General features: G+C 28.6%; 2 protein-coding genes across 6 annotated transcripts; both read right to left on the bottom strand.

Moving 5' to 3' along the window:
- Positions 1-3,752: 3,752 nt before the first annotated feature.
- Positions 3,753-13,619, bottom strand: LOC149884041 (sperm-associated antigen 7 homolog). Of its 3 annotated transcripts, none has more exons than XM_090097342.1 (8): positions 13,481-13,619; positions 11,518-11,585; positions 11,204-11,295; positions 10,856-10,940; positions 10,515-10,562; positions 10,390-10,440; positions 9,903-10,062; positions 3,753-4,493 (listed from the first exon to the last, which is right to left on the bottom strand). In XM_090097342.1, exons 1-8 carry the CDS (start codon positions 13,563-13,565, stop codon positions 4,453-4,455), a joined length of 630 nt encoding a protein of 209 aa, XP_089953468.1. In that variant the 5' UTR covers positions 13,566-13,619; the 3' UTR covers positions 3,753-4,452. The 3 variants fall into 3 exon arrangements, with proteins under 3 accessions (XP_089953468.1, XP_089953467.1, XP_089953469.1); XM_090097341.1 differs by having other exon boundaries at positions 3,753-4,500; XM_090097343.1 differs by having other exon boundaries at positions 3,753-4,500; positions 11,463-11,585; positions 13,481-13,611.
- Positions 13,620-14,672: 1,053 nt separating this feature from the next.
- On the bottom strand, positions 14,673-25,241 carry LOC145185438 (lysophospholipid acyltransferase 5-like). Of its 3 annotated transcripts, XM_090097297.1 has the most exons (17): positions 25,029-25,241; positions 24,780-24,835; positions 24,322-24,370; positions 24,083-24,189; positions 23,900-23,996; positions 22,754-22,791; positions 22,531-22,590; positions 21,810-21,857; positions 21,551-21,624; positions 17,195-17,303; positions 16,971-17,057; positions 16,731-16,850; positions 16,487-16,533; positions 16,263-16,410; positions 15,601-15,759; positions 15,222-15,322; positions 14,673-15,022 (listed from the first exon to the last, which is right to left on the bottom strand). In XM_090097297.1, exons 1-17 carry the CDS (start codon positions 25,174-25,176, stop codon positions 14,998-15,000), a joined length of 1,473 nt encoding a protein of 490 aa, XP_089953423.1. In that variant the 5' UTR covers positions 25,177-25,241; the 3' UTR covers positions 14,673-14,997. The 3 variants fall into 3 exon arrangements, 1 of the variants encoding a protein (XP_089953423.1); XR_016455421.1 differs by lacking the exon at positions 14,673-15,022 and having other exon boundaries at positions 16,731-16,883; XR_016455420.1 differs by lacking the exons at positions 14,673-15,022; positions 15,222-15,322 and adding an exon at positions 15,865-15,980 and having other exon boundaries at positions 15,636-15,759.
- Positions 25,242-25,321: the final 80 nt, after the last annotated feature.

Here is a 25,321-nt window from a genome sequence, read left to right on the forward strand (position 1 = left end):
ATAATATCAATATGTATATGTGTGTGTTAATATATATATATATATATATATATATATATATATATATATATATATATATACATATACACACACACTGGCTATTTAGCACTTAGTTCAGATTTTTCTGACAACATGATTGATTAAATGTAAAAAAATCAGGAATGGGGAGAGTTTCAACCTGGGGGTCAATTTAGAGAACAGTGTTGCTTCACTTTTTCTTTACAGAATTTTTGTGAAGTTAGACATCTAGATAATATATACAATTGGGAAGGATTAACTTGTAAAACCGGTGAAGATAGGCAGAACGACATCTTGACTCGACTTGAAGATTTATATTATATTTGAACTAAAATTTTGCATTTTTTAAAAAAAAAAAATTGGAATATTGTAAAAAATATCGTTATTACACCGATATTTATCGGTATTCTCGTTTTAACCGATACTATTTCAGTCAGTTATCGTTTCAAACGATAACTGAACCGATATTATCGTTTCATAGACAAACTCATATCGTTTGATATCGTTATCGTTTCATATCGTTATCGTTTCATATCGTTATCGTTTCAAGATAATAACGATACGCAGACCCTTACACCACACCAATCTACGGACTAATTTTAGTGTTACGGTGGTTTTTCTAAGCGTGAAAACTATCCGTAATATTCGGACAAATGTTCCTGAATTATGAGCGAATTGTTTTTATAACATCCGGATTCGTAAACTTCTAACACTTTTTAGCCACTTATGAACATTAGTAATTTACAGGTAGGAGATTTGTGATTGCCCAAAAAGTTCTGAAAAATCCACGTGAAAGTCTGCCAAGCTTCTTTTTCTTTAACATTGAGAGAATCTAGGAAGTTTGCATCCTGCAATACTTCACAAATTTGCGGCTCAACAAAGAATCCCTCCAGTTTTGCTGCGCTGGTTTTTGTAAATTATTTACTAGGTATTGAAACCCTACAGAGTTAGTCTTTCCAATTGGTTTCACAAAGTTTTTCATGAAGCCAAATTTAATATGGAGAGGTGATAGGTGGTAGGTATTTCTTAGGTTCGATCAAAGGAATATATAGGACACTAATTCTTCCTGGATTATACTCATCCCTTTGATGCCAGTCACTTTTGAAATAATGTTCTGCAGTAGCTCGGCTGTCCGACAGGCCTAGGAAACAGAATTTTATGAACCCAGCTTGCATGCCCATTAACATTCCATTCACTTTTAAATTACCACAGATATTCCACTAATGAGTTTTGTAATCGATTGCTTCGAGTAATATTCTCATGCTTTCATGTGTTTCACTTAAATGAACGGAATGTGCAACTGTTATGCAAGATCGTTGATTGCCATTATGGAATAGCACAGCTTTCAAACTCCGCATTAAGAGTCAATAAACTAGCGCCATTCAGAAAGCTATGTTGGACTGCAATAAAGCTCCAAACAGTCCGTTGATGTCATTGCAATAACACAATGAGCCATCAACAACAAAAAACTCAGCCAAGATTGCGTTTTTCATAATGGCACACCTTTAGGCCTGCTCCAAGTAGGTGTTTTTGGATAAGTCTAGAATGCTAAAAGCTCGGCTTTTTCGTTTGACAAGGAAAAGTTTCTAAACAAATCATTGAGCTCATCTTGGGTAAGGGTTTCTGGTCCTATATCCAAATCTGGGGTGTAGTCCAAATCCATAGAATCCTGATAACTATTGCCAGTAAAAGTATTAAATTCAGTTTCATCTTCAACGGACTGAAGTCCATCCAATGGAGGAACTGGAACAGACAGTGACGCATAATGAGGAGCTGATGGCTGATGATGATAATGAGGAACTGATGGCTGAATCCAAGTTTGGATACAAAATTTTGTGCTTATTTTTGACTGAAAAGTCAATTGTATTAATGCTGCAAAAGTAACAATCAGTTAGGTGATCCTTGGGTTGCCTCCATTATAATGGGTATAGCAAATGGAAGTAAAGTCTTTCGCTTATGAAGCTAATCACGTAAACCACTAGAACACGAAGCACAAATTATGTGCAGAGCCCATGATTTGTCTTGATCGCCTAGTGGACATCAAAAATAAAATTTGTAGATTTTCATTAGGTCATTCGTAATTTTAGGTCGTTGTCCCGAGGCTGTAAATGATCCCCACACATAGTAAAATGATCCGCACACATAGTAAAAATGTGCCCGGATAATTTATATTATATTTATTAAGTTTATAGTCAGCAAAAAAAATCTGAAATCAGCGTTAAAAACTTTATCTAGTCTACATAAAACTATGTCTGATGAAAAAAGCTTGTTGACTAGTGTTATCAAATAACTATAAAACTAGACAATGATACTAAAGTCAAATTCCGACCTGGGATTTTAGCATAATGGGACAGATTAGCGGGGCAGAATGGGGACAGGTTTTTAAATGGTGAAATAAATTCAAATGTTTGAAACACAAAGAGTAAAAAAGGAAAGAGTTTTTAGAAAAATTTGATAAACTTCATTTACTAAAGAGTTTAATACTTTATTTATTGTGTGTTTAGATCATTAAAAACGAAATTCAAAATTTTAATTAAACAGATTTTATACAAGAAAACTGTCATTGTAATTCCAGCACAAAAACTGTTTGTTCATTAATAGCCTTGAACATAAAATCCAGTTTTCTATTAAAATTGAAAAGCTTTCAGTAGAGAAATTCTGCGTCTCCGTCTTCCGCAGATGAGGATTTGTCAAAAAAAAAGCCCTCTGAACCGGAGGTCTTTTCTAAACTTGATTTGCTGGCCTTTTTTTATTTCAGCCTCCTTGGCCTGTTGAGATTTTTTTATTTTTAAATTTAAATTTGGCCTGGACCAACAGAATAAGCTAAAAGCTAACTTACTGAATAAATACTTTAAATAGTAATGATATATTAACACTATGATTGGACTATGAAGAACTAGAGTAGAATTATGTCTAGTTCAAAATATTTTAAACAACTATATTCACTCAATCCACTAGACCGCTTCCAATATTTTTTTCCGTCCCAGATGATATAACTTTCGTAACTTTGAAGTCTTATTCAGGAATAGATTGGTACGATATACTTTATTTTACGGTACGGTATTTTTTATTGTTAGCCTTGAGTTTTACACATCTTTTATTAGCATACGGATTCCGCGTTGAAAAAAGTTAAAAAAAGTATTTGGCTTCTTCGCAGAAAGTCATCGACCGAAAAAAGTGATAGTCGGAAGAAACAATGTCTGGTGAATACGGCGGGTAGAGGAGGAAATTCTGCCTACAAAGTATCCTTGATAGCTTTTGCAGATTTAATCACTTGTTGAGTCACTCCCAACGTTTTAGTGAGCTTTTCTTCAGTTTGGCATGAATAATGGTCCAATAGCATCACCCGACTTAACGTCTTCAAACTTTACTGGCCTCCCTTCGGATTTTTTGTTACACTTATCAAAATCGCTACTTTTAAAAACGCTGGAACCAGTACTCACATATTGGAGCATCCTTCTCGTACGCTTAACACAAGAGTCGATGTCAATCAGCTGCACTTTTCTTCAAGTTAAAACAAAAAAAATTTTTTATTCGCTTTGGAATTTTGTTGCAACTTCAAAGAATAAAGAAACGATTGATTGAGGAAGAGCTTTGAAAAGAATATGGCAAAAGTTGTCATTCCGAATGCACGCCAGTTTACTATATATAAAGATTCAACAGGGAATCTTTACAGCATTTTAAATCTTTATAGCATTTTAAAAATCTATGGGAAGTTCATTTAAAAAAAGCTGTTTCTATAGGAAATTTATTTTAAAAAGGTTGCATGTATGCGAAGCTTTAAATAGATCAACGTAATATTTCTAAAAATTCCATTTAATTTAAATGCAAGCATTGATTCAGTCACGTAATCTGTCAGTCATAGTTCAACAACTGTGAATATAACATTGTTAAAATTGTAATGTCTCAGCTTCCAAAATATTACTTTTAAAAAAATGTTCCTATAAAACAAATAGTGAAAAAATAGTGAAACAGATCCTTGAGAGTGTTATATATAAAAAAATTTTTTTAAAAAGTCAATGATCAAGAAACATTAAAAAATGAATGATATTTTCCAGAGTTCTTCGAATAGAAAACGCCAAGAGAGAGCGCTAAATCAAAGACTTTATATAGATGTTGGTAAATAAAATTCAAAATATAGATATTCAAGTTTGATTGTTTTCTGCAGAAAGCTATTTTCGTATTTATACATCAACTTCATTTGAAATTCTTTACTTGAGATCATTTGACCTTGTCATTTTTCAGCGATAAGGCGAGATATGACATTCAAAATAACCTAACCACCTCATTGGAACATGATGTACCCAAAGGATTTAAAAAAACCAACCATTGATTGGTCAGAGATTGTTCATATTCGAATACTTTTCTTAAAAAAAATTGATTAGGCTGAATTAGTACTTGCTTTTTTTTGTAATTTTCTGTCGCGGATCTGTTTCATGGTCTCCTCAATTGAACGTTTGTCTTCTTTATTTTTACTGGGAACTAAAAAACAAACAAACAAAAAAACAACCTTTTTTTAATCTTAAATATACACATATTTTGCAAAATACATAAATTATATTAATAACTTTTTTGATATTTTGATTAAAAAATTTTAAGGTTAAAAAAATTAATATATCTTCATGACAATTCACCTCTAAGCAGTTACAAACAGATAACTCGCGTAGGGGAAAGATGCTTATCATGTTACACCTAACTTGAACGTTTCGCTGATTAATTACAAGAAAACTAGAAAACTATTCTGATATGTATTCCTTCTAACCTGCAGAACAATGAACCTAGAATATTAAACTGTTTTGCATTTTTATAAGCGTTATTACCCTTAAAAAAAAAAAAAAAAAATACACCATTATAAGCAACCAACTGCTTCTATGATGCCACACTTCAAATAAATTAGAGAAACAAGAATCTTTATTTTTGACTGTAGCCGTTTAAGAGAAATTTTTCAACACACTAGAATAGTGCACAAAATCGTCAGACCATTTTTAAAAAAATCTTAATAACATCCCCCTTCCCTCCCTTTCTACTCTTTTTCCTAGCTAAACACTTTATCGTCTATGGGAGCAACAGTTAACTGAATTTTTTTTTGAGAAAAAATAAAGATCGGATGCACAGATATTCTTACTGTTTTTCATAGAATATACTAGAGTCAAGTGCTAACCACGTTCACATAGAACAGTCAAGTGCTAACCACGTTCAGCACTATTGAGTACACCTGTTTGTTTTTGCCCTTTAATTACCCAATACTTTTTGGGGTCCTCATTACACAATACATTAGTCTGAATCATTAACATTGTGTATGTTTTCAGGAGGAAATTTACACTGTTTGCATTTTGGTTGAAATACTAATCGGTACTGAAATCGGTACTGACATAGATTCTAGCGTTGTTTTGTTGGAAAACAAGCCCTTTACGGTTGTACTTATTTTAAAATGGAATCAGTGTTGATTTTAACTACTGTGTGTAGTTTCCACTATTTATTCTGCAGGATGTGAAAACTAAATTCAGCTTTTCAGTTGGACAGAAGCCAAGCGAGACAATAAATGTACCTCTTTCTAAACTTCTTACTGAAAAATATTTTAGCAATATCCTCAAATCACGCCAATATCTAAACCATCAGGACCATCTAAATTAAACATTTTTTCACACAAGGACATTACGTTGATTTTTATTATTGAAATTAGTTAACATTTTTCAGATTGATAATAAGTTTATTATAATGTGTTAGATTTCATCAAAATACCAGATTTCAATCATGAGCCATTTTTTCTTGCACAAACTTTATGCAATTTTACTTGTGAATTGGTTTCAAATTTAGCACCTCTTCAATTTAGTTTGAACAATATTTGGACTTTAATGAATCTAATAGTTTCTCTACCAACATTAAGCGTTAATTCAGACTCAACTTGGAACAAAGATTTTTAGTTGAAATGAATAGTGATCTCATGCTTACCTTTTTATACAGAGGGATTTTTCAAGAAATCTCTGATAAGATTCTCTGATCTATTGAGCCTCATGGCAATTACCCAATTTAAGAGTTTTTCTTCGTGAATGATTAAAACTTAGCCCTTTTCTGCGTAAGTTAGAGCCTTTCCACGAAGTATTTTCAATAATTATTATTTTAAATCACTAAAATTGATCTAAAGTGCTGAAAACTTTTTATCAGAACTGACGTGGGTCAATAGAAATGAGACATCTTAAAAACTAGCTCCAGGATTTTTTGTAAAAATCAAAGAATTATCAAACATGGCTCATTAAATGGCTCATTACTAATCTTTTTTGTATTTTTCATTAAAGATGTGCAAGTGGATAATTTTAATTAAGCCTGAAACATATCAAAAACTAAAAAATAACTATGTGCCAGTAAAACAGAGGCAAAGCCTATATATACATAGTATCAGTGTTCTGTTTTTTAGTGAACTTTTTAAGATATTCATATAAAACATTTTTTCTGAACTCATAAGGATATGAAGATAAGGTTACAGAATATTGATACACACTGTTGTTTTTTTTTGGGATAGTGTCCAAATACACTTAACCGCAAAATAAACGCACCACTTATAAATTCCGACTTACTTTGAAAAATATTATGTATTTCCCGGATTTATCAATTACAAAGATGATAATGTTTGTTACACCTTTTGTAGGTTTTATTCCGTTTCCCTTATTTAATTTCGAAATTATAGAAGCTTTTCATAAGTAGAATATTTTGCTGTAATTAAACCTCACTTTTTAAAGAAAAGTATGTATTGGTTTTAAATTGTTTTAACAGTAGAAAAGATAACTGTCATTTGAGCAACACATCTGTTCGCAATGTAGCGTTCTATACGAAATTTAAGTCGTGATGAATGTGTTGCGAATTCAGTTTTTTCTCTGCTTTTGGTCAATTTTCTGGCTGAAATCAACTCACAAGTGCAAACTGGGCTACTTTTAAACATAAACTTACCCGATTTAATAAATAGCTGCACAACCCCCTGTTTTTTGAACTTTTTAGTGGTTTTAAATGGTTTTCTCACCAAAGACTTTCTGTTACTCATGTAATTGAAAAATAACGTTAACAAAAGTTGCTGCCCACTCCCAATAAAGCTTATATATAACATCGGCTGGTCAACAGACTTGTAATAGTGTTGTCACAGAAAATGATTTGAAGTTTGACTTTTCTGAACACTTAAAGCCCTGTAACTCAGCAACCTCAAAAGATTTTTACTTGAAATTTTGTACACATAAAAGCATACCTATGGGCTACAATCCCACCGATTTTTTATTGATGTGCAAACTATTTTAGGAACTTTATGGTACTTTTTTTCTTTCACATGACCAGAATGGATTTCAAAAAAAATTACAACACACATTTACATTTTCAACAAGCATTTTTTTTCAAAAATAATGCTGAAAGTAAAAAACAAAATTAATTATGCTAGAGTTTTATTAGATATGAAAAAGATTAAAATATAAGTAGTTTGATAAACGTTCCTTAAATGGGAAGAAAATCCTTATTAAATAAAAAAAACAATTCTAATAGTGAATAGACAAACTTAATAAGTGACAAAAAACATAATACAGTAAATGATAATAATTTTTAAAAAGACACTGAAAAACACAGAGAAAATTAGATCAAAGAGAGATTTATAGGCAAATTTTTCTTTGAGCTTGGTTTTTTCTTTGTATGTAAAACCTCAAAAACAAGTCAGGTGCCAACAAATTAAGACATTCTCCAATTATTCATTATATATTTTATAATGTATAATATATATAGCATGTTACATATGAATATAGCATGTTATATATGAATATAGCATGTTAGTGCTATTCTTTCTCAAATGGTCTCACTGTTTAAAGTCTGTCTACATCAAATGTTTAAAGGACTGCAAAAAAAGGTGATGTAAGGAACAGTAAGGGAGGCTAGATATTCAGTTGGAGATATGAAAAAATCCCTAACAATACTCCATTTTGATGGTAAAATTGTCCAAAAAATCACCAAAGAAAGAAAATTAATAAGGGACAGAATAGCAGTAAGTGTTGTATAGGTAAAAGTACGCTGTTAAAAATACTTCCTTTTATTAGTTCCACAGAAGAATGGCAAACTGAAGTAATAACAGACCTTCTGAAATCATATGAACTAAAAGAGGAAATCATTGGTATAGTGTTTACCACTACAGCATTAAATCCTTCTAATATATATATATATATATATATATATATATATATATATATATATATATATATATATATATATATATATATATATATATATATATATATATATCTTAGAAGATCTTTTTACACAATAAAGCTAAGAAATCCCTGAAAGTCTGTTCTAGTGCTGGATTAACTTTTTGTAAACCTGGCATAAACAACTGAGTAAAACTACTAAATTCAATTCCTTAAAATTATGAAGAAAACTAAAGGATATCATTCAAAAGTAAAATTACACAAAATAATACTAGACAATAAAAACAAACAGTAGGCCTACAAAACATGGCTAAAAAAAGGGGGCCTGACATAAATGCGCCAATTGTGCCATAGTTAATCTGACACTGGTCTGTTCTATATTTCTTGAAAAGAAAAATTTGCCAAAAGGAGACTATTTCAAACAAGCTAAACTTTCAACAGATAAAAAAAAGGCTCAGATCAATTTGGCAAGAGCTGTTTTTCATGCAAGATTAATGTCTTAAGCAATCTACAGCCTTGGCTATATTAATCGAATCACTGACATAATTTGATGTTTTTTGACTCCATATTTGTATTTATCATTCTAACTACATTTAAAATTCTACGGTAAACAAAGATGGACGTTACTCCCTGTAAACATTCTAAAATTACATTTTTATCAGATCATACTGACGAAAGTCAGAGAAAAATTGCTAGAATATATGAAGTTACGCAATCTGCCATTAACAAAATTGTCAAACTGTAGAAAAAAACTGGCACACTTTCACTTACAGATAAGACCTTACCAATTGAAAAAAAGATCATTTTCTATTGCAACAGAGCTTCAGAGATACCAAGAAAACAAGTTTTTTCAGTTAAAATGTTATCTTGCAACGCATAGGATAGCTGTGAGCTCAAGAACAGCTAGAGACACCTGCTTTATGCAGGAAGGCTGACTAGAAAGCCAATAAAGAGGCGGCAGTTAATGCTGCTCATGAAGAGTCACCTAGCATAGGCTAAACAACAAACACTAGACAAACAAAAATTGGAGCAAGGTAAGGAATACTACTCTTTTTTTTTTCTAATTGTAGTCTATTTTAGTCATTTAAGGTTATGACTATAATCATGATTAAATATTTAGAACAATTAAAATTCTATTAATATTATTCATGGTGTACTGTCAACAAAATAATTGTTAAAAAAAAACACCTTCATCCAAATATTTTTCGGATGAAGGTGTTTTTTCCTGATAAATCACACTTTGACATATGTGGTAGAGATCACAGATCGTTTGCAGATCAATCAGAGAACCAATTCAAGCTGGACATATTGAACAACACATAAAGCATATTGGTGTTTAAGGGATGCTTTAGTGTTAAAGCTCATCAGACATTACATCCTGTGGATGCTATGATGACTTTTGATAAATAGATCAATGTCCTACAACACAAGCTGGTATGGGAGGTGTCAAAGATCATTCCGAATGACAGGGTCTTCAAACAAAACTTGTTTATCTTTCATAACTTGATACAATAGTTTAAATTTACATTTGTTGATTACAAAAACAATATGGAAATATTTTGAAATATTAAAAAAATACCAATATACGTGTCTCATCTTTAGAGCATCGAAACCAATGCTTTTGGAAATAGGACATCAAAGACATCTTTCCCCTAGGTACTTTGCAGTTTAGAAATAGTAATTAATAATTCATTAAATTACAAAGACTCTTACCCATTCCATATAGTTTATTAGACTTTGTCACAACAGCAGCATTTAAACCGCTGTCTTCACCAACTATTTTTGCATATTTTTCAAAATACTTTTCTGTTTCAAGGGATGCAGATTGTCTCTTTCTTGAAGAATGCTCACTGCTTTGATTTGATAGAATTTGCTAAAGTTTTACTTAAATTTATTAATGTAAAAAAATTTTAAGGTTTGTTATACAAAAAATAAAGTAAAAATAATTTATTCTTAACAGCTTTAAAAATCATTAAAACCAAAAACACTTGCACTTTTCCTTAAACTATAATTTTTTTTTTCCAAGCTCACATTTTAATCTTACAAAAATAAGATACTGCAATATTAATACTTTCGTTTGCTATCTAAAAGATCTTTTGCAAAAACTTCACAATACTTTAGTTGATTTTTAGATTTACATCTTTTAACTGATGGGATACAGTTTTTAAGTAATGAACATACGTAATTAATTTTAACTCACTTTGGCTTGAGCATCTATGATAAGCTTTGCAGCAACCTTTTCATTATATTCCTGAAAAGTAATTTAAAGCATTATCAATAAAACCATATTGTTGATGATATTAGTCGAACTGAAAAACCTCTTACTTCACCATTTCTTAATGCTTCTATTTCAGCATCAGAAGGAGAGTATTCCTATAAAAAATTTTAAAGTGTGTTTATTTTTTATAAAAAACATTATTGCAATTCTCAACACAAGTTTAATGATTTTAAAAATTTCTACAAAAAAAAAAAAAAAAAAAAAAGTTAGAAAAGCATAATATAATTTATGTCACTGAAGTTTTTGCTTCACCCTTTAAACTTGCCTCCTCTTTACATTTTAAACTTGCCTCCTCTTTACATTTTAAACTTGCCTCCTGAAGTTTCTTTACATTTTAAATTTGGTAGAAACGTCTTTAAAGAAACAGGTCAAAAATATAAGACTATGCCTTTTTCCAAACAATAAGATGTCTGTCAACATCTTCTTCACCAAAGCTGTAAGAAGGCAGTCCAGCTACCTCTGCAACATCATGTCTTAAACCAGATATTAAAAAGCAAAAACTTAATTTTTTAAAACAGGAACTAAAATATTTCAAAAAACTAAACAAAATAAAAAATGTTTGTAGATAATGATTTGAATACTACAGGTTTTTCTTAAATTAACTAAAAACCTAAAAAATTAACAAATCATATTTATAAGACCTTTATTGGATCTATCTATTTGCCATAATAGTAGATGTAGTTAAAAAAACAATAATCTTATATGAACAAATATTTGGAAATTTTTAAAGACATACACAATGCTCCGAAGCGCTGCATTCATAGATTCAAACACCAACTTTCTAACATTTGAGGGGCTTTGCAAAAATTTATTGATTCGCTCTTCTACCTAGTGAAACACAATCCATTATTAGATAAATATATAGAAGGAAAAACAATAGAAAACATATAACAAACAAACCTATTACAAAGCTGTACTTTAATACCAGCAAATGAACACAATGTTTGACAAAATGTCAATACAACTAAAACTGATGACAATTTTAAGATAATTACTTCTTTGTGATAAAATCCTCATATAAATCTATTTAAAATCTGTTTATAAATCCACCTCTTCTCTAAACTTTGCTCTTCGTTTACGTTCTTCTTCTTTGAACAGTAACGCCTTTTGTTTTGCTTCTAAAATTACAAATCAGTAAAAAAAACAAACACCAACTGTGTTAAATCGTTAATGTCTGTTAAAGAGCCAGCTAGTACATTCTATTTAATTTCATATCTAAGTCTATTTAAAATTACACTTGAAATTTAAACAATACTATTTCAATAAGATAAATTTATTATATCCTGGTTTTTGTATGTAAAAAGTGGATCAAAGTAGGAGAATGTTAAAAAAAACAACTAAAAAATCAAAACTTTTACAGAGACAGAACTGAATATTTATGTAATCTAAAGAGATTATCAGAGAGGTTTCGCATTCCAGTAAGAACATAGACAATGTTATCCTAAAATTACAATTTTTTTTTTTTTTGGTTTATTTTTACTTATAGTCAACAAAATTTAACTGCAAAGTACACATTTTTGCCATCAAACAATATTTAGGAGTAGCCCTTGAGCTTTGACGTTAGAAAAGGATTGTGAAAATGTTAAAAAATTGCTTAGTCAGATAACGCTTTAACAATTCATTATAGTACAAGCATTTGGGAAGCTAAAAACAAATAAACATCTAAATTGTAAATAATGTGCACTGTAGTCAGTATAAGCCAATAAAAAATTTGAAAGTTCATTTCTTTCCCCCCTTCCCCATCCCCCCCTCACTTCTGCTTCTTTTTTTTAGAATTTAAAAATGGAAAAAAGAAACTAAATGCTTTTTAATTGAAAGGCAATTAGCTGCTCTGCAACTAAGTTAAAAAATTGATAGCTGCATTTTAGATGAAGGTCAGAATACCAATGGAGCAGTTGCAGGACATTCTAAAACTATCAGTTTAGAATAGGTGAAGCACCAGCACCTGCTGCCATCCAGTGTTTGGAAAAGTGAAGCATTGAGGATCAGGTTGCAGATTTGTAGTTTGATGCAACAACAATATATACATGCCATTACTTGGGTGCTCATTTGTTTAAAAAAAAACAATTAAAATAAACACTTTCTTTTTCTGGCTTGTCACCACAATTTATGGAATTAGTCATAAGAGCTACTTTGGACAAGTTAAATTGATATTGAAATCTTTAATTTTAAAGCTCAGGGACCACTCCTAATTCCTAAGCAATAATCTTTTTTTTACACTTAATTTTATTTATATAGTTGGAACATAAGCCAAGAGCCCCGTAACTCAATATATGAACTTTACATTTTTATGTATGCTAAAAACAACTCTATTAACCAGTGTTCAGAGGCATCTTTTATTGAACTATATTTTTGTGCTCAAGATGAGAAGTGCAAAATGATACCAAAATGAAACTTAAGCCAAAATTGTCAAACTTCTTAAATGAGATCATTTACAACTCTGACCACTAGATTTTCCAGTAAGATTCTGCTCCAGCTCATAACACAAAATTAACAAGTAATCAATAGAAACTCACACATCAGAGTTTGTAAGAGCTGCAGATTTGCTTTCTGGAAGCCTAGATTTTAATTTACTGGGCTGGAAACTGCGGTCACTGTTAGAGGACATGGCTTGTAGCAGAAAGCACCCAAAGTTGGAGAAACTAAAGGGATTTTCTGATTGTTGTTATGCATGCGGCCATTGATGATTGGCTGTGACAGTTAAGGAACTATGAGAAGCCAAATAGAATAAGACATTTATTTCCATTTGTCATGATATATGTGTAAGTGTAAGATATCTTTGAAGTCAATCTGATTTGTTTATTGTTATATATTCAATAATCAATGTTACTTTCAAAAACTGAATTTTGGAGTTTCTGGGAAATTTTCCAAAACTTTTTTCAGTAGGGGTAATTTTGAGACATCCTGCAGAAGGCAATAAATGAATCGAAAGTATTAAAAATATACATTTTTCATTTAATAATTATTAGAGTTAATTTAGCTATTAGTAGATGAAACTATTATTGAAATATACCTTTAATCTTTCTCATTGACTCATTGTCAGATTTCTTACTTGTTACAGCATCCATGCTGCCAAGGATTGATCCTAACAAATCCATTAAGGATCATTAATTTTTTTCACTAAATGAATAATTATAAATATAAAAAGTCATTTAAAAGTTAAAACAAACAAAAAAAACAAACAAACACTAATTTACCTAGAATTACATTTTCAGCTATTAAACCAAAATTATTAATTTTCTAGTGAAGCAAATCATTCCTCCTCCTCCCCCCCCCCTTGCATACAAAATGAAGGAATGTTTAAATACAATTTTTTTTTGAGTTCAAACTGCTAGGAAAAAAATTTGTTTTCAAATCCCTGTAGTCAGAATGTGTGTAGCCTTGTCTGGCAAAGAAAAACTTTAAAGGTTTTTTCACCATAAACTTTTAAGAGCAATACAAAGAGAAAAACATAGGCTTAGTACTAAGCAAGACTTCTTTTCAGATTTAAACAGTCTACATATTTAGAGATTTATTTCTAAAATACTTAGATTTACAGCAACAACAAATAAATAAAATAAATAATGGAGCTAAAAAAAAAAAAGAAAGTGAAATGTAATGTAAAAGAAAAATCTTCAGAAAAATCTTTTACATTCTAAAATAAAATATTCTAAATAACATAATAAAGTTATTGCAAAAAAGAAAAAAATGAAAGAAGAAAGGAAAAGAGATTAAAATGTTTTTCACAACAAAAAACTATAAAAAATTAAAACAAAAAACTTTTTTTGGAAAAACTCTAAGCAGTTTAAAAGTTCTTCACATTTAACTTAAAAAGAAAGAACAATAATATTTAAAAGATCACTTTCATATCACTTTCATATTACTTTCATATCACTTTCATATTAGACTAAACAATAAATTTTAGTAATTTAAAAGGATCAATTTATTAAGTAGTTCAGAAACTACACTAATAAAATTTTGATTTTAAGATTCTAATCAAGTTAAAATATAAAATCAACGCATAAAATGAACAAAAGCATAGAAAGGCAAAAAAACTTGGGCATGAGCAATGAACCTCATAAAAATATCAAAGAGAAAGAGAGTTTATGTGTTTAAAAAAAAGAGAGAATGGTACTAAAATTAACTTTTTTATATACTAGCCCAATTTTATAAAAACCACTTTTAAAAGTAAAGCTTAAAAATTTGCCTTTTTATTTGAACTTTTTTTTTACCATAAAATCTACATGTTAAAAAATGTTAAAAATATCAGTTTTCATTTTTAATAAAAAATTTATAAATTTTCAACACCTTGATTATTAGTTTTAAAATTATTTTTTATGAAGAAAGGTGATAACAATAGATAATAAAAATGACTCAGAAATAATGTATGGACAATTAGAGATAGTTCTTCATAGAAATAAAAGATTGAAAAGGGAAAAATCGTTACATTCTTATTATACAATCTTTTTTTCAATTTTGAAGAATATAGTATAATTTTTGAAAAAAATCACAACAATAATTAATGTTGGTTTTGAATAAATTTTTCTGATTTTATTCTTCTTTTTCTGTCTTGGTTCTAAATAATAAAAATAAGATTAACAAGTAAAAAAAAAAAAGTTTTTTTACAAAATTTAGCAAACTAATGAAAAGTTATTTTGTTATTCTTAACCAAAACTTTATATTAATGAAATAAGCATTCTTCTTAATGACTGAAAAAAAAGCAGTTATTATTCATAATGAATTATAATGATATTAACACACAAAAAAATACATACTTCTTATTCATCATTTTAGACAGCTTCAATAAAATTGGATGTACACTTACAAACCATATGCCAATAATAATAAGTGGCCAATAGTAGACATCTGCATAAACCTATTGATAATAATTTTAAAAAAAAGCCATAATCATAACCATTTAAAACTACATCTATGACCTAAAATTTTAGACAATCTTTCTGCCTCAGCATTTTTAATTCAAACATTCAAATAACATACTTTAACTCAAATGCCAAAAGAAGTTACAAGTGTCAAAGGATGGCGAGGAGTTTGCAACATATTTTGGCAATTAATCAAGTAAAAAAACTTCATACATAAACAAGAATAGACATAAAATGCATTAGAAACTTTTTTTCAATTTACACTTTAACTTACCACTTTAATTTTTCTCCATCTGAGCAAAATGAATGACATAGCAAAAAAGCCGCACATGTAAAACTTCAATAATGCTCCAATCAACTGAACAATAGTTTTTAACACAAATGGGATTTCATTAAATGAATAGCCACACAGTCTTTTTGATATGTTACAAACCTGTACATTCAAAACATTACACTCACACAACCTTTAGCCATAGTAGTTGCAATTAAAACAACAAAAAACAAGAGAAATTGAACCAGAATAAAAAGTAAAACATACAGATCTTAAATAAAACTTTGTGAAGTAATTTTGGTGAGATGGGCTGCCAATGAATCTTTTTATTTGAGGTGAGATTTGCATGAAGTATTTTTAGATGAGATTCGAATTGAATGAAACTTATATATATATATATATATATATATATATATATATATATATATATATATATATATATATATATATATATATATATATATATATATATATATGAATAAAACACTTGAATAATAATTTATATTGCTAAAAAAACTTTTAACCTAACTGCAATGCTTATTTTAAATTAAAAAATATCATTTCAATAACTTAAAAATTTTAAAGAAAGCAAATGATAAAAAAATTAATAAAAAAACAACAACATCCTAATATTAGACAATAGACAATAAAATATATTGCTTTACTTGTCTCTCCATTATAACACTCAAAAACTCCATTGCAAACATAATGAAATAACCTATGTAGAAACCATGCCAAACAGCAAGGTAAAGCAGTGTTATAACATGTGAAATTGATTTATTTCCTATGAAGCGAAGTCGACGAAATATGTACCTGAAAAAAGATTTTTTAGAAGTTTTAGTTGTAGAAATGACTGTAAGATTATAAAATTAAGAAATGTTTGACCAACCTCCCAGACCATAAGTTTGTAGTAATATTAAAACTTTCTATGATATCCTAAAGATAAAAACTTTATTTTAATTTTTATATACAAAATATTTACTAACAAAAAGATAAGTGACAATAAGCTATTATTTTCTTTAAAAATACAAAGTAAACATATTATAAAATAAGATAACAACAACAAAAAATTATATTATATATAATAATAAAAAATAAAAAAAAATCTCTTTATGTAAAAATAAATACATTACTTGGAGAAAACCTCCAAATACAAATTTTCTGAACTTAAAGTTTTGTAGACCATCCCACTTTGAATTCCCATCTTTATCCATTCCATTATAGCTTATTCCAATAGCCATACAAACACCGTCCTACCAAGAAGAAGTTTAAAGAATTCCAGGTAACTTTGGAAAAAAAGACAACCTTATGTTACTTGTTATTACTAATTTACAGAAAATAGCTTTTTCAACAATTTAAAGATTTTAACTTACGCTTAGCCACCATGCTATGACATATCGTGTAAATTGGACATAGTAGATGAAGGACATATGTGTAATGCGAAGCATAAATGGCTTTTCCTAAAAATTAACCAAAAAAAGAAATTTAGATGTTGTAGATTTAAACAAAGATTTTGTCTGAATATTTTAGCTATTAAAAATTATATAAAATTGCAAATAAAAAAAACTATTTATATAAGATAAAAATTGTTTCTTACAAAATAACTGCTTTCAAATAGCTGATCTGGTCTGTAATGAGGATCCATGACTTTATAAAAAAGCATCATCACTATTGATGCTAAAAGTTTTTTCAAACCCTCCAAATACCTAGCAAAAAATGTATTCTTTTTACAATTAAGAGTTTTATGAAAACTTTGTTCCTGTCCTGTTCTGCCCTGCACTGTTTGAACAACTTTATACTTTATATGAATTTAAAATAAATGCATTAATATTGTTTTAAAGTAATTTTTTTTTTCTTTTTGAGAAAAATGCCATTTTGAAATTTTGAAACTTTACAATTTTTTTATAACTGTGAGGGAGAAAAGTTAAAAACAGTGAAAAGACGTACATACAGAGACTTATTCGCCCTGTTATATAAATAAATGATAAGACAATAAAATGTAATGAAGAAAAAATAAAAACAGCAATAAAGGCATACATGTAGAGACCTATTTATCTGTCAAGTTAATTCATTATAAGTAGATATAGCAACGAAACAAATGATAATGGAGAACTATAAAAGCTCAAAAATAGAGTTACAAAGGACTTCTTGATAAACAAAAAGGGAGAAAGAGAGAAAGACTTCTGAATAAACAAAAAGAGAGAGAAGGATTTCATATTAAGTAAATGAAAAAGAAAGAGGAAAAACGTCTTCTTATATAAGCGAAAAAGAGAAGTCAGAGTTCTAAGAAAGATTTTTAAGAAGAATTTTAGAGGAAGAGAGTTTTCATTATTGAAGAATTTGAAATTGTTGATAAAACAGAAGAAGTAAAGAGATAAATAGAAGTCAGAAGAAAAATTGTTTGAAGAGAAGCAAACAGAAGTTTCGCCACTTTTAATAAAGAAAAAAAAAAAAATTTGTTTAAAGCTAGAAGAGCTAAAGAGGAGTTATTGATAAAAACAGTATTGAACACTACAAGTAGTGTAAGAAAGCATTATTTGTATTTTATAACTTAATGAATAAAAGAGTGCTAACCATTATACACTAATAGAATGTTTATTGAAATATATTGCATAATAAAATATACTGAGGACAGCAAACACAACCTTCCCTTTAACGATTATACCTTGCCCTTTCCTAACCAAACTATACCCAAATCCTGCCCTTTCCCAACCAAGTAATCCCCAGACCATAAACCTTGATCCCAACCTTCCATATACCCCTTCCACACAACACAACCCATACTTCCCCTTACCCTTACCATTAACAAACAAACGAAGAACAATCTTAAATTAAATAAATAATACCATATAAAAACGCTGCCCTCACACTAGAGACCCTACTGAGGTTAATGTATTCACTCATTTCTTCATAAATTAGTGAGATATTTGTACGATTTACATTTTAGACTCTTTCATTATTAATCATTTTTGAACCATTTAACTATTTATTTTGAAACCAACCAACCAATCGAAGAGAAAATATTTTAAAAGAAATCTTTTTTTTTTATTTAAAGAAAAAAAAAAGAAAGTGAAATAACATTTTTAATAAACATTTAAAAACAGTTTTATCAACTTCAAAAATGCCAAGTTTTTCAGGTTCACCTCACACCGATAATAATCCAAACAATTTACCAGTATTTTATTCAAAAACACCATCTGCACCCATCTGTATCACACCCAACATTGAAGTTTTACCAATAGAAAATTTGACAGAGACTCTCTAGGACATGAGGAAAATGATAGACGAGATCAATGTATTGATAAAATTGTAAGTGAAAAGAAGATAGAAAAGGTTATCAGAAAACTATTAAATCACAAGAAATAACAAGAAGCGGAAGCTTCTCAGGTTAGACAAAAAGATGAGAGAAACCCTCTTAATTGGTTAGAAAAGATTACAAGCTCATTAAGACCAACAATCGATAAGCCTAGTTTACCACAGTTTAATGGAGAACCAGATGATGATATTAAAGAATTTTTCCTCCAATTTAAGAGAAGAGCTACCTTTAACAAGTGGGACAATAATGAACAACTTTGCACTTTCCACTTTGGTTAAATAAATCTGCTTCAATACTTTTTTGAATCCCTTCCAAACCAAACAAGACAAGATTTACAATTAATTCAACAAGCTTTTCAGAACGAGTATGAACCACCAGAACGTATTTGGATTAAGAAAACCCAACTTTATAGATTGAAAGAAAGAGAAAAAGGACTTGAACATTTCATAGCAAATTTGGAGAAGCTGTCGCAAGATTAAAAGTTTCGGAGGAAACTAAAAGAGATCTTTTTATTCAAAGAGTTCTAATTTAAATAGAAAACTTCTTTTAAGCCAACCAGAAACATACACACAAGCAGTCAGAATCACCAGACTGAATAATTCAGTTAACATTGATGATGGTGCTCGCATAGCTGAAACTGTGATAAAAATGATGACAAAATTACAAAACCAGTCTATTAAACATAAAATTATCTTTTGACGATAGCGATCACCTCCCATGGCTGCATATAGTGCAACACCTGTGAATTTAGCTATTTCAGAAAATGCGACTAGAGAAGTAGCAAGGCTCAAAAAGGAGATCAGAAAGTTAAAAGTTGGACTGAGGATACAAACGAATAATAACTTAGGCCGAAATCAGGATCATAACCCAGCTACAGTAAATCAACCAACCTGCTTTATATGCAATAAGGCGGGAAGTTTAGTAAGACAATGCAGACAGGATTACCAAGATCCTAGGATCCCACAAAATAACAACTCACAGTATCTGTACAGGAAAAGCTTTTCTTCCTCCTCACAACTAAAAAACCCTCAAATTAAGACTTTCAGGAAAATACCACTCTGTAACAACCTCAATTAATTATTTTACCTCAAGTACAATACTTTTATATTTACAAATTACACAAGTATTCAAATTAATTGTAAAAAAAATTATTGTGAAAACTTTCAAGAAAATTAATCAAAAATGTTTTCTTCAATCAATTCTCAATCTTAAATACTTAGGTCATTAGAGAAGTTCATAGAACTTAATCTAAAAAAATACGAGACAGGAAAAAATTAAATATTTATATATCATTTTAAACTGTGTTTAATTATGAACATTTTGAGTACTTGTTAAAATATTTTGAACGTTTACTAAAAAGGTTATTTAAATTTTATTATATACGTTTAAAAGAAAAAATTTAAAATTGGAAAAAATTTAAAATTGGAGACTATGTGATATTATTACAGGGGATGAGTCATGGTTTTATTTGAGACAACTATGACACAAGGTAGGTGAAGGTGAAAGTCCAAGAACTATCGTAAGATGCAACAGGCTTCAGCCTAAAAACATGTTCTACATCTTCTTCAAAACAACAGGTGTTGTTCATTTGGGTTATATTGAAAAGGGAGATACCATTACTAGCAAATATTACATAAACAATTTTTTGAAACTTCTTACATGCGAAATAAATAAGCAAAGACCTAAAACAGGCACTCAAAATTTCAAATTTCTCCATGATAAAGCTTGACCCCATGTGACTCAAACCGTCACAAATTGTCTAAACCAAGCTAGAACTACAGTATTTTGCCACCCACCATACTCACCAGACTTAGCTCCATCCGATTATTGGCTATTTGACTTGATAAAAAAAATCTTGATGACAATACTGATGTCAAAAGTCAAAAAAACTCACATAAGGAAGCTACTTCAAAGTATACCCAAAGAAAAGTATAAAAAACGTTTGAAAAATGGCTTGAAAGGATGCAACTTTGTATAGATAACGATGGACATTATTTTGAACATTTATTAAAATAGAATTAAAAAAAACTCTTGTTTTTTTTTGTTTTTTTTTATAGGGGAGTTCTACGAACTTTCCTAACGACCTAAGTAATTCCTATTTATACCTTTGAACATTAAAATGAATGTAAATTAAACATTTAGCAGATACCCATAAGTATTATATTTTGATAGTTTGCATTCAAACTGTTAAAACTTTAAAAGTAGTTGAAAAATATTATTAAGTGATTAATAAAAGAATTAATGATAAAATTATAAATGATAAAAATAAACAACAATATTTAACTACAAGCTGTAATTAGTTTCTTATTTTAAATTTAAGTTTTCCAACTTTCTACCTTTTTATGTGTTAAGTTTTAAATGATATAAATTTTATACATTGGTTGTGTATAAGAAGCAGACCAAAGTGACACAAACTACACTGCTATTGTGAAATATAGTAAAGGAAATATTTATAATATTTTGAAAACTGAAAATCACTTCCTAAAAAGTGATGTTTTTCACAAAACTAAAAAATCTTAATGATGTTTTTACATTTTTTTATTTTAATCTCCTAAGATTTAAAGACTATATTTAAAGACGATTGACACTTTTTAGACAAATATTATGAATCCCTTTGTGCTGCATAAAAAAGCATACTTAAAGGACACCCTCTTGGCATAATTGTCAACCAATGTTTCATTGATGAATGCAAAGTATCTTCTATATGAAATCTAAAAGAGGACAAGTTTTATTTACTAAGTCTTTAGGTGCTCAGCAAGTTAAACACACAACCATCCTAAGGGTGATATTTTTAAATAATAGGGTATTTTTAAATAATCATTTATCTTAGATAAGAATTTTTTTAAATTTTAATTTATCAAAATTATAAAAGATTTTAACTAAAAAAAAAAATTACTTGAGGTCCACAGAGAAATCCACAAAAACAGTAGGAGAACCCAAACAACTTAAAACAAATTTAAAAAAAGCATAAACAAGAGTTTGAACTAACAACTTACTTTCACTGCTAAAACTCAACATTTTTATTATTGTATGATTATCACTCATACCATTATTCAATTTTTGTAATTCTTAAAGTTATAAAGTTTAAAAAAGAGCCTATTCCATGCTTGCAGTGGTATAAAGAGAATAAATTAAATAAAATGGTTGAATAAATATTTTTTTTTAAATTTAAAATTCAAACTTAAATATTACTTCAAAGAAATCAAAACAGATAAAACTAAATGTTTATCAGTTTTAACAGCTACCACTGACAGTTCAGTTGATCACTATTAGTTTTAACAGCTATCACTTCCTAAAAACTAGTACACCTTAAACAAACTTAACCCCAACTGTTTAGTATTTTAACACGCATAAAAAAAGAAAATCTGAAGTTGAAACAAACCTGAGGATAAGATGAAGAAATTCAAAAATAATTACTTATTTCTTAGTGAATTTTACTAAGCTTAGCAATTTCCACAAAACCATGTTTATATGTTTATAAATATAATAATTATAAACATATAAACATGGTTTTGTTATTATAAATATAATGGTTAGATAATTATAAATATAAATATAATTAAATTTTGAAACACAAATAATTTTGTATGTTACTAAGATTAGATTTTAAAGATTACCTCTAAAAAAGTTGGCACTTTTTTCACAAAATTGACTTTTTGGTCTTCACTCAATGTCATCTGACAAAACAAAAAACATTTAGAAAAGAACATTGATATATTTTTATGGGCAAAAAATACAAAAAACAAAAATAAAGATAAAGCTATAGCTCTCAGTTAATGTTTTTATGTCTTAAACACATAAAAACATTAACTGAGAGCTATTGCAATGAATAAATATTACTGGGTCTTGCAGCCCATCATAAACATCCCAAGCTAGACCTATAAAGAATTGAAATTACACTTTTATAAAACTTAATGATGTTTACTAATAACCTAATTTTTTGATGGCAATTCTTTTTAAGAAAAAATCTTCAATTTATGAAACTGGGGATAGAACTTATAGTTTATTTTGTGTAAAAAAAAAAACTTCTTAAAATTTTCAATGATTACACTACATGTAAATAATGTAAAATGAGTATTAAAAGTATAAATTACACAGAATTGCTATATGTAAACAGGAACTAGTTGGTCAGAAAATGTTGTCACTGTGAAAAATGAACTTTTAAATAAACATCAAGCCCAAAACATTCATAAATACACTGTTTTCAGTTTAATAAAAATATTTCAACTTTAGCATGGCTGGTCAGAAACTTTTGGACCACCCTGTAGCTATGTGTTATATGGTTATTTCTACCAGCTATATGTTGTATGGCTGTTTCTACTAACTATGTGTCATATGGCCATTTCTTCTATTTACGCTTTTTTTGCTAGCTCTATATAAGTATATGTTAGCCACATTTTTTTTCTTTTTTGTTACTTTGTTAATAACCAAAAAAATTTAACTTTTTAGAATTTTCAAGTTGTTAGCTTGAGTTCTGTAATAAGGAAAAACTTATGACTTTGTTTAAACTTGTATTTCCTGTAATTCATACTGTAATTTCTTTTGCTAGTGGTAAAAATGTTTTTAAGATTTTTAGTTTGGTTGACTTTAGCAATTAATTTATCTTCAAATTGTCTTTACAACAAATCATTAGTAAGTCCAACCATATATATATATATATATATATATATATATATATATATATATATATATGGTTGGACTTTCTAATGATTTGTTGTAAAAAGTCACAATAAATTGCCCAGAGCAACAATTGCATTTGAATTTTACAGTTATTACTAAAAACTTTATCATAAGCTTCTCAGTTGAAAACCACATATTAATAACATGAGGAAGCTCTGAAACTGATGAAGGTACTTTTAAATACAAATGCAACGTACTTAATTGTAGAATAGCTGGATAAAAAATTTTTTTGCTTTCTGATTTTTATAGAAATATTATAGGAAGTTGATTATTATATTGATTCAGAAAATATTTTATAAAAACTACCTATAAGTCTTAAACACAACATGCACTGAGGTGTTGTCCATTTGATGCTGTAACCAGATGATGATGCAGACATGGCATATCCTACAGATAGATAAATCTAAAAAAAGAAAAATCAATACTTTAAAGATAAATATTTACAACCACAGGCAATATTTGATAACAGTATATTTTTTAGAAACTTACAGTATGAAAGGAAATTGTAAAGATAACATTTAATAATCTTCCACCAAGAATGGAAAAAGATATGAATGTCACAATGACACTCAATAAACTGTATATGCTATCAATGCCTAAATACCAAAAAGTGAAATTTATCAAACTACTATTTAAACTCAATACAAAAAAGTTTTTGAGATCAAATCCAAAAATCATAAAGAAAATAAATTTTGGAGTTTCAATCAAGAAAAAGAAAAACTGCATACCAAATACAAAGTAGTTAACCAGAATGCCAGTAATTGCAAAGAATGTATGCTAAAATAGATAAAAATACTAAATAGATATCAAATCTAAAAAATATATTGTAAAGAACTGTGATGCAACCAGTATAATTGAATCCAAGATACCTTTTTTTTAAAGCAACACTGTTATGAAAACAAAATAGTTTTTTCAACATGAAAAAATTTTGTTTATCTGCATTTTTTGTTGTTTTCAAGACAAATTTCCAAATCTTTTTGCATCATACTTAAGCTTATTCCTTCTATTACTATTGGTGTTTGTTTGGCTACTTTTATTTAATGCATAAGTTTAATTTCAAACCCTTTTTACAGGGTATAATTTTTCATAATCTCAACATTCTTACTATGTGTTCCATATTTTTAATACATATTCAAATATCAATAAATGCAGATTAAAAAACTGTTTAAAAAACATTCCAAATTACCTTCACCTTAGCAGAACTCTTAGAGAATAGCATATATTTGATGGCCAAAGGATAACCTGACAAGTTATTAAAATATTGAAATTTTGTTAATGCTTTTTATTTAAACTATTTTACTTTATCTTTAAAAAGAATGGAGTAAAAAAATTATCAGGAAAAAAAGAGGGGGGAGGAAAAGGGAACTAAACAAGAAAATGAGTAGCTTTTAACTTATTGACATTTTTACTTAAAAATATACTGTAATAAACAAACCTATGATTACACCAAGCAGAAAACGTATTCCAGCCTCATCAGTTTCAAGATAGCTAGCTAACTTATCTACAGGAATAAAGTGAAATCCACCAGGACTGTTACTGGTAAAAAACTTAAGTTGATTGTTTAGAGTGAATATTTGATCCATTCTTATTAAATGTAACAATTTCAAAAAAAGAAAGCAACAATAACATGTTTTTTTAGAAAAAACTGACAGCAAAAATAAATTTGATTTTTTTGCAAAAAAACAAAATTTAGATTAAAGCAAATAAAAATTTATATATTAGGAAAAG

This window comes from Hydra viridissima, unplaced genomic scaffold (genome assembly GCF_058129835.1).
Source record: "Hydra viridissima isolate aposymbiotic clone 2 unplaced genomic scaffold, HvirCarnegie_v1 scaffold_9, whole genome shotgun sequence".
Lineage (NCBI taxonomy): Eukaryota > Metazoa > Cnidaria > Hydrozoa > Anthoathecata > Hydridae > Hydra > Hydra viridissima.

What these genes read in the sequence shown, in the direction of transcription:
- LOC145185438 (XM_090097297.1), bottom strand. Translation starts at nt 25,176, where the DNA reads ATGGATCAAATATTCACTCTAAACAATCAACTTAAGTTTTTTACCAGT. An exon ending in GTTGTGTTTAAGACTTATAG is followed by an intron (nt 22,792 to 23,899) that starts GTAGTTTTTATA and finishes AATTCTTTATAG; the next exon opens with GTCTAGCTTGGGATGTTTAT. An exon ending in TATTTGAAAGCAGTTATTTT is followed by an intron (nt 17,058 to 17,194) that starts GTAAGAAACAAT and finishes GTTAATTTTTAG; the next exon opens with GAAAAGCCATTTATGCTTCG.
- LOC149884041 (XM_090097341.1), bottom strand. Translation starts at nt 13,565, where the DNA reads ATGGATTTGTTAGGATCAATCCTTGGCAGCATGGATGCTGTAACAAGT. An exon ending in TCATAGATGCTCAAGCCAAA is followed by an intron (nt 10,063 to 10,389) that starts GTGAGTTAAAAT and finishes GTAAAACTTTAG; the next exon opens with CAAATTCTATCAAATCAAAG. An exon ending in TAATAAACTATATGGAATGG is followed by an intron (nt 4,501 to 9,902) that starts GTAAGAGTCTTT and finishes TTTGTTTTTTAG; the next exon opens with TTCCCAGTAAAAATAAAGAA.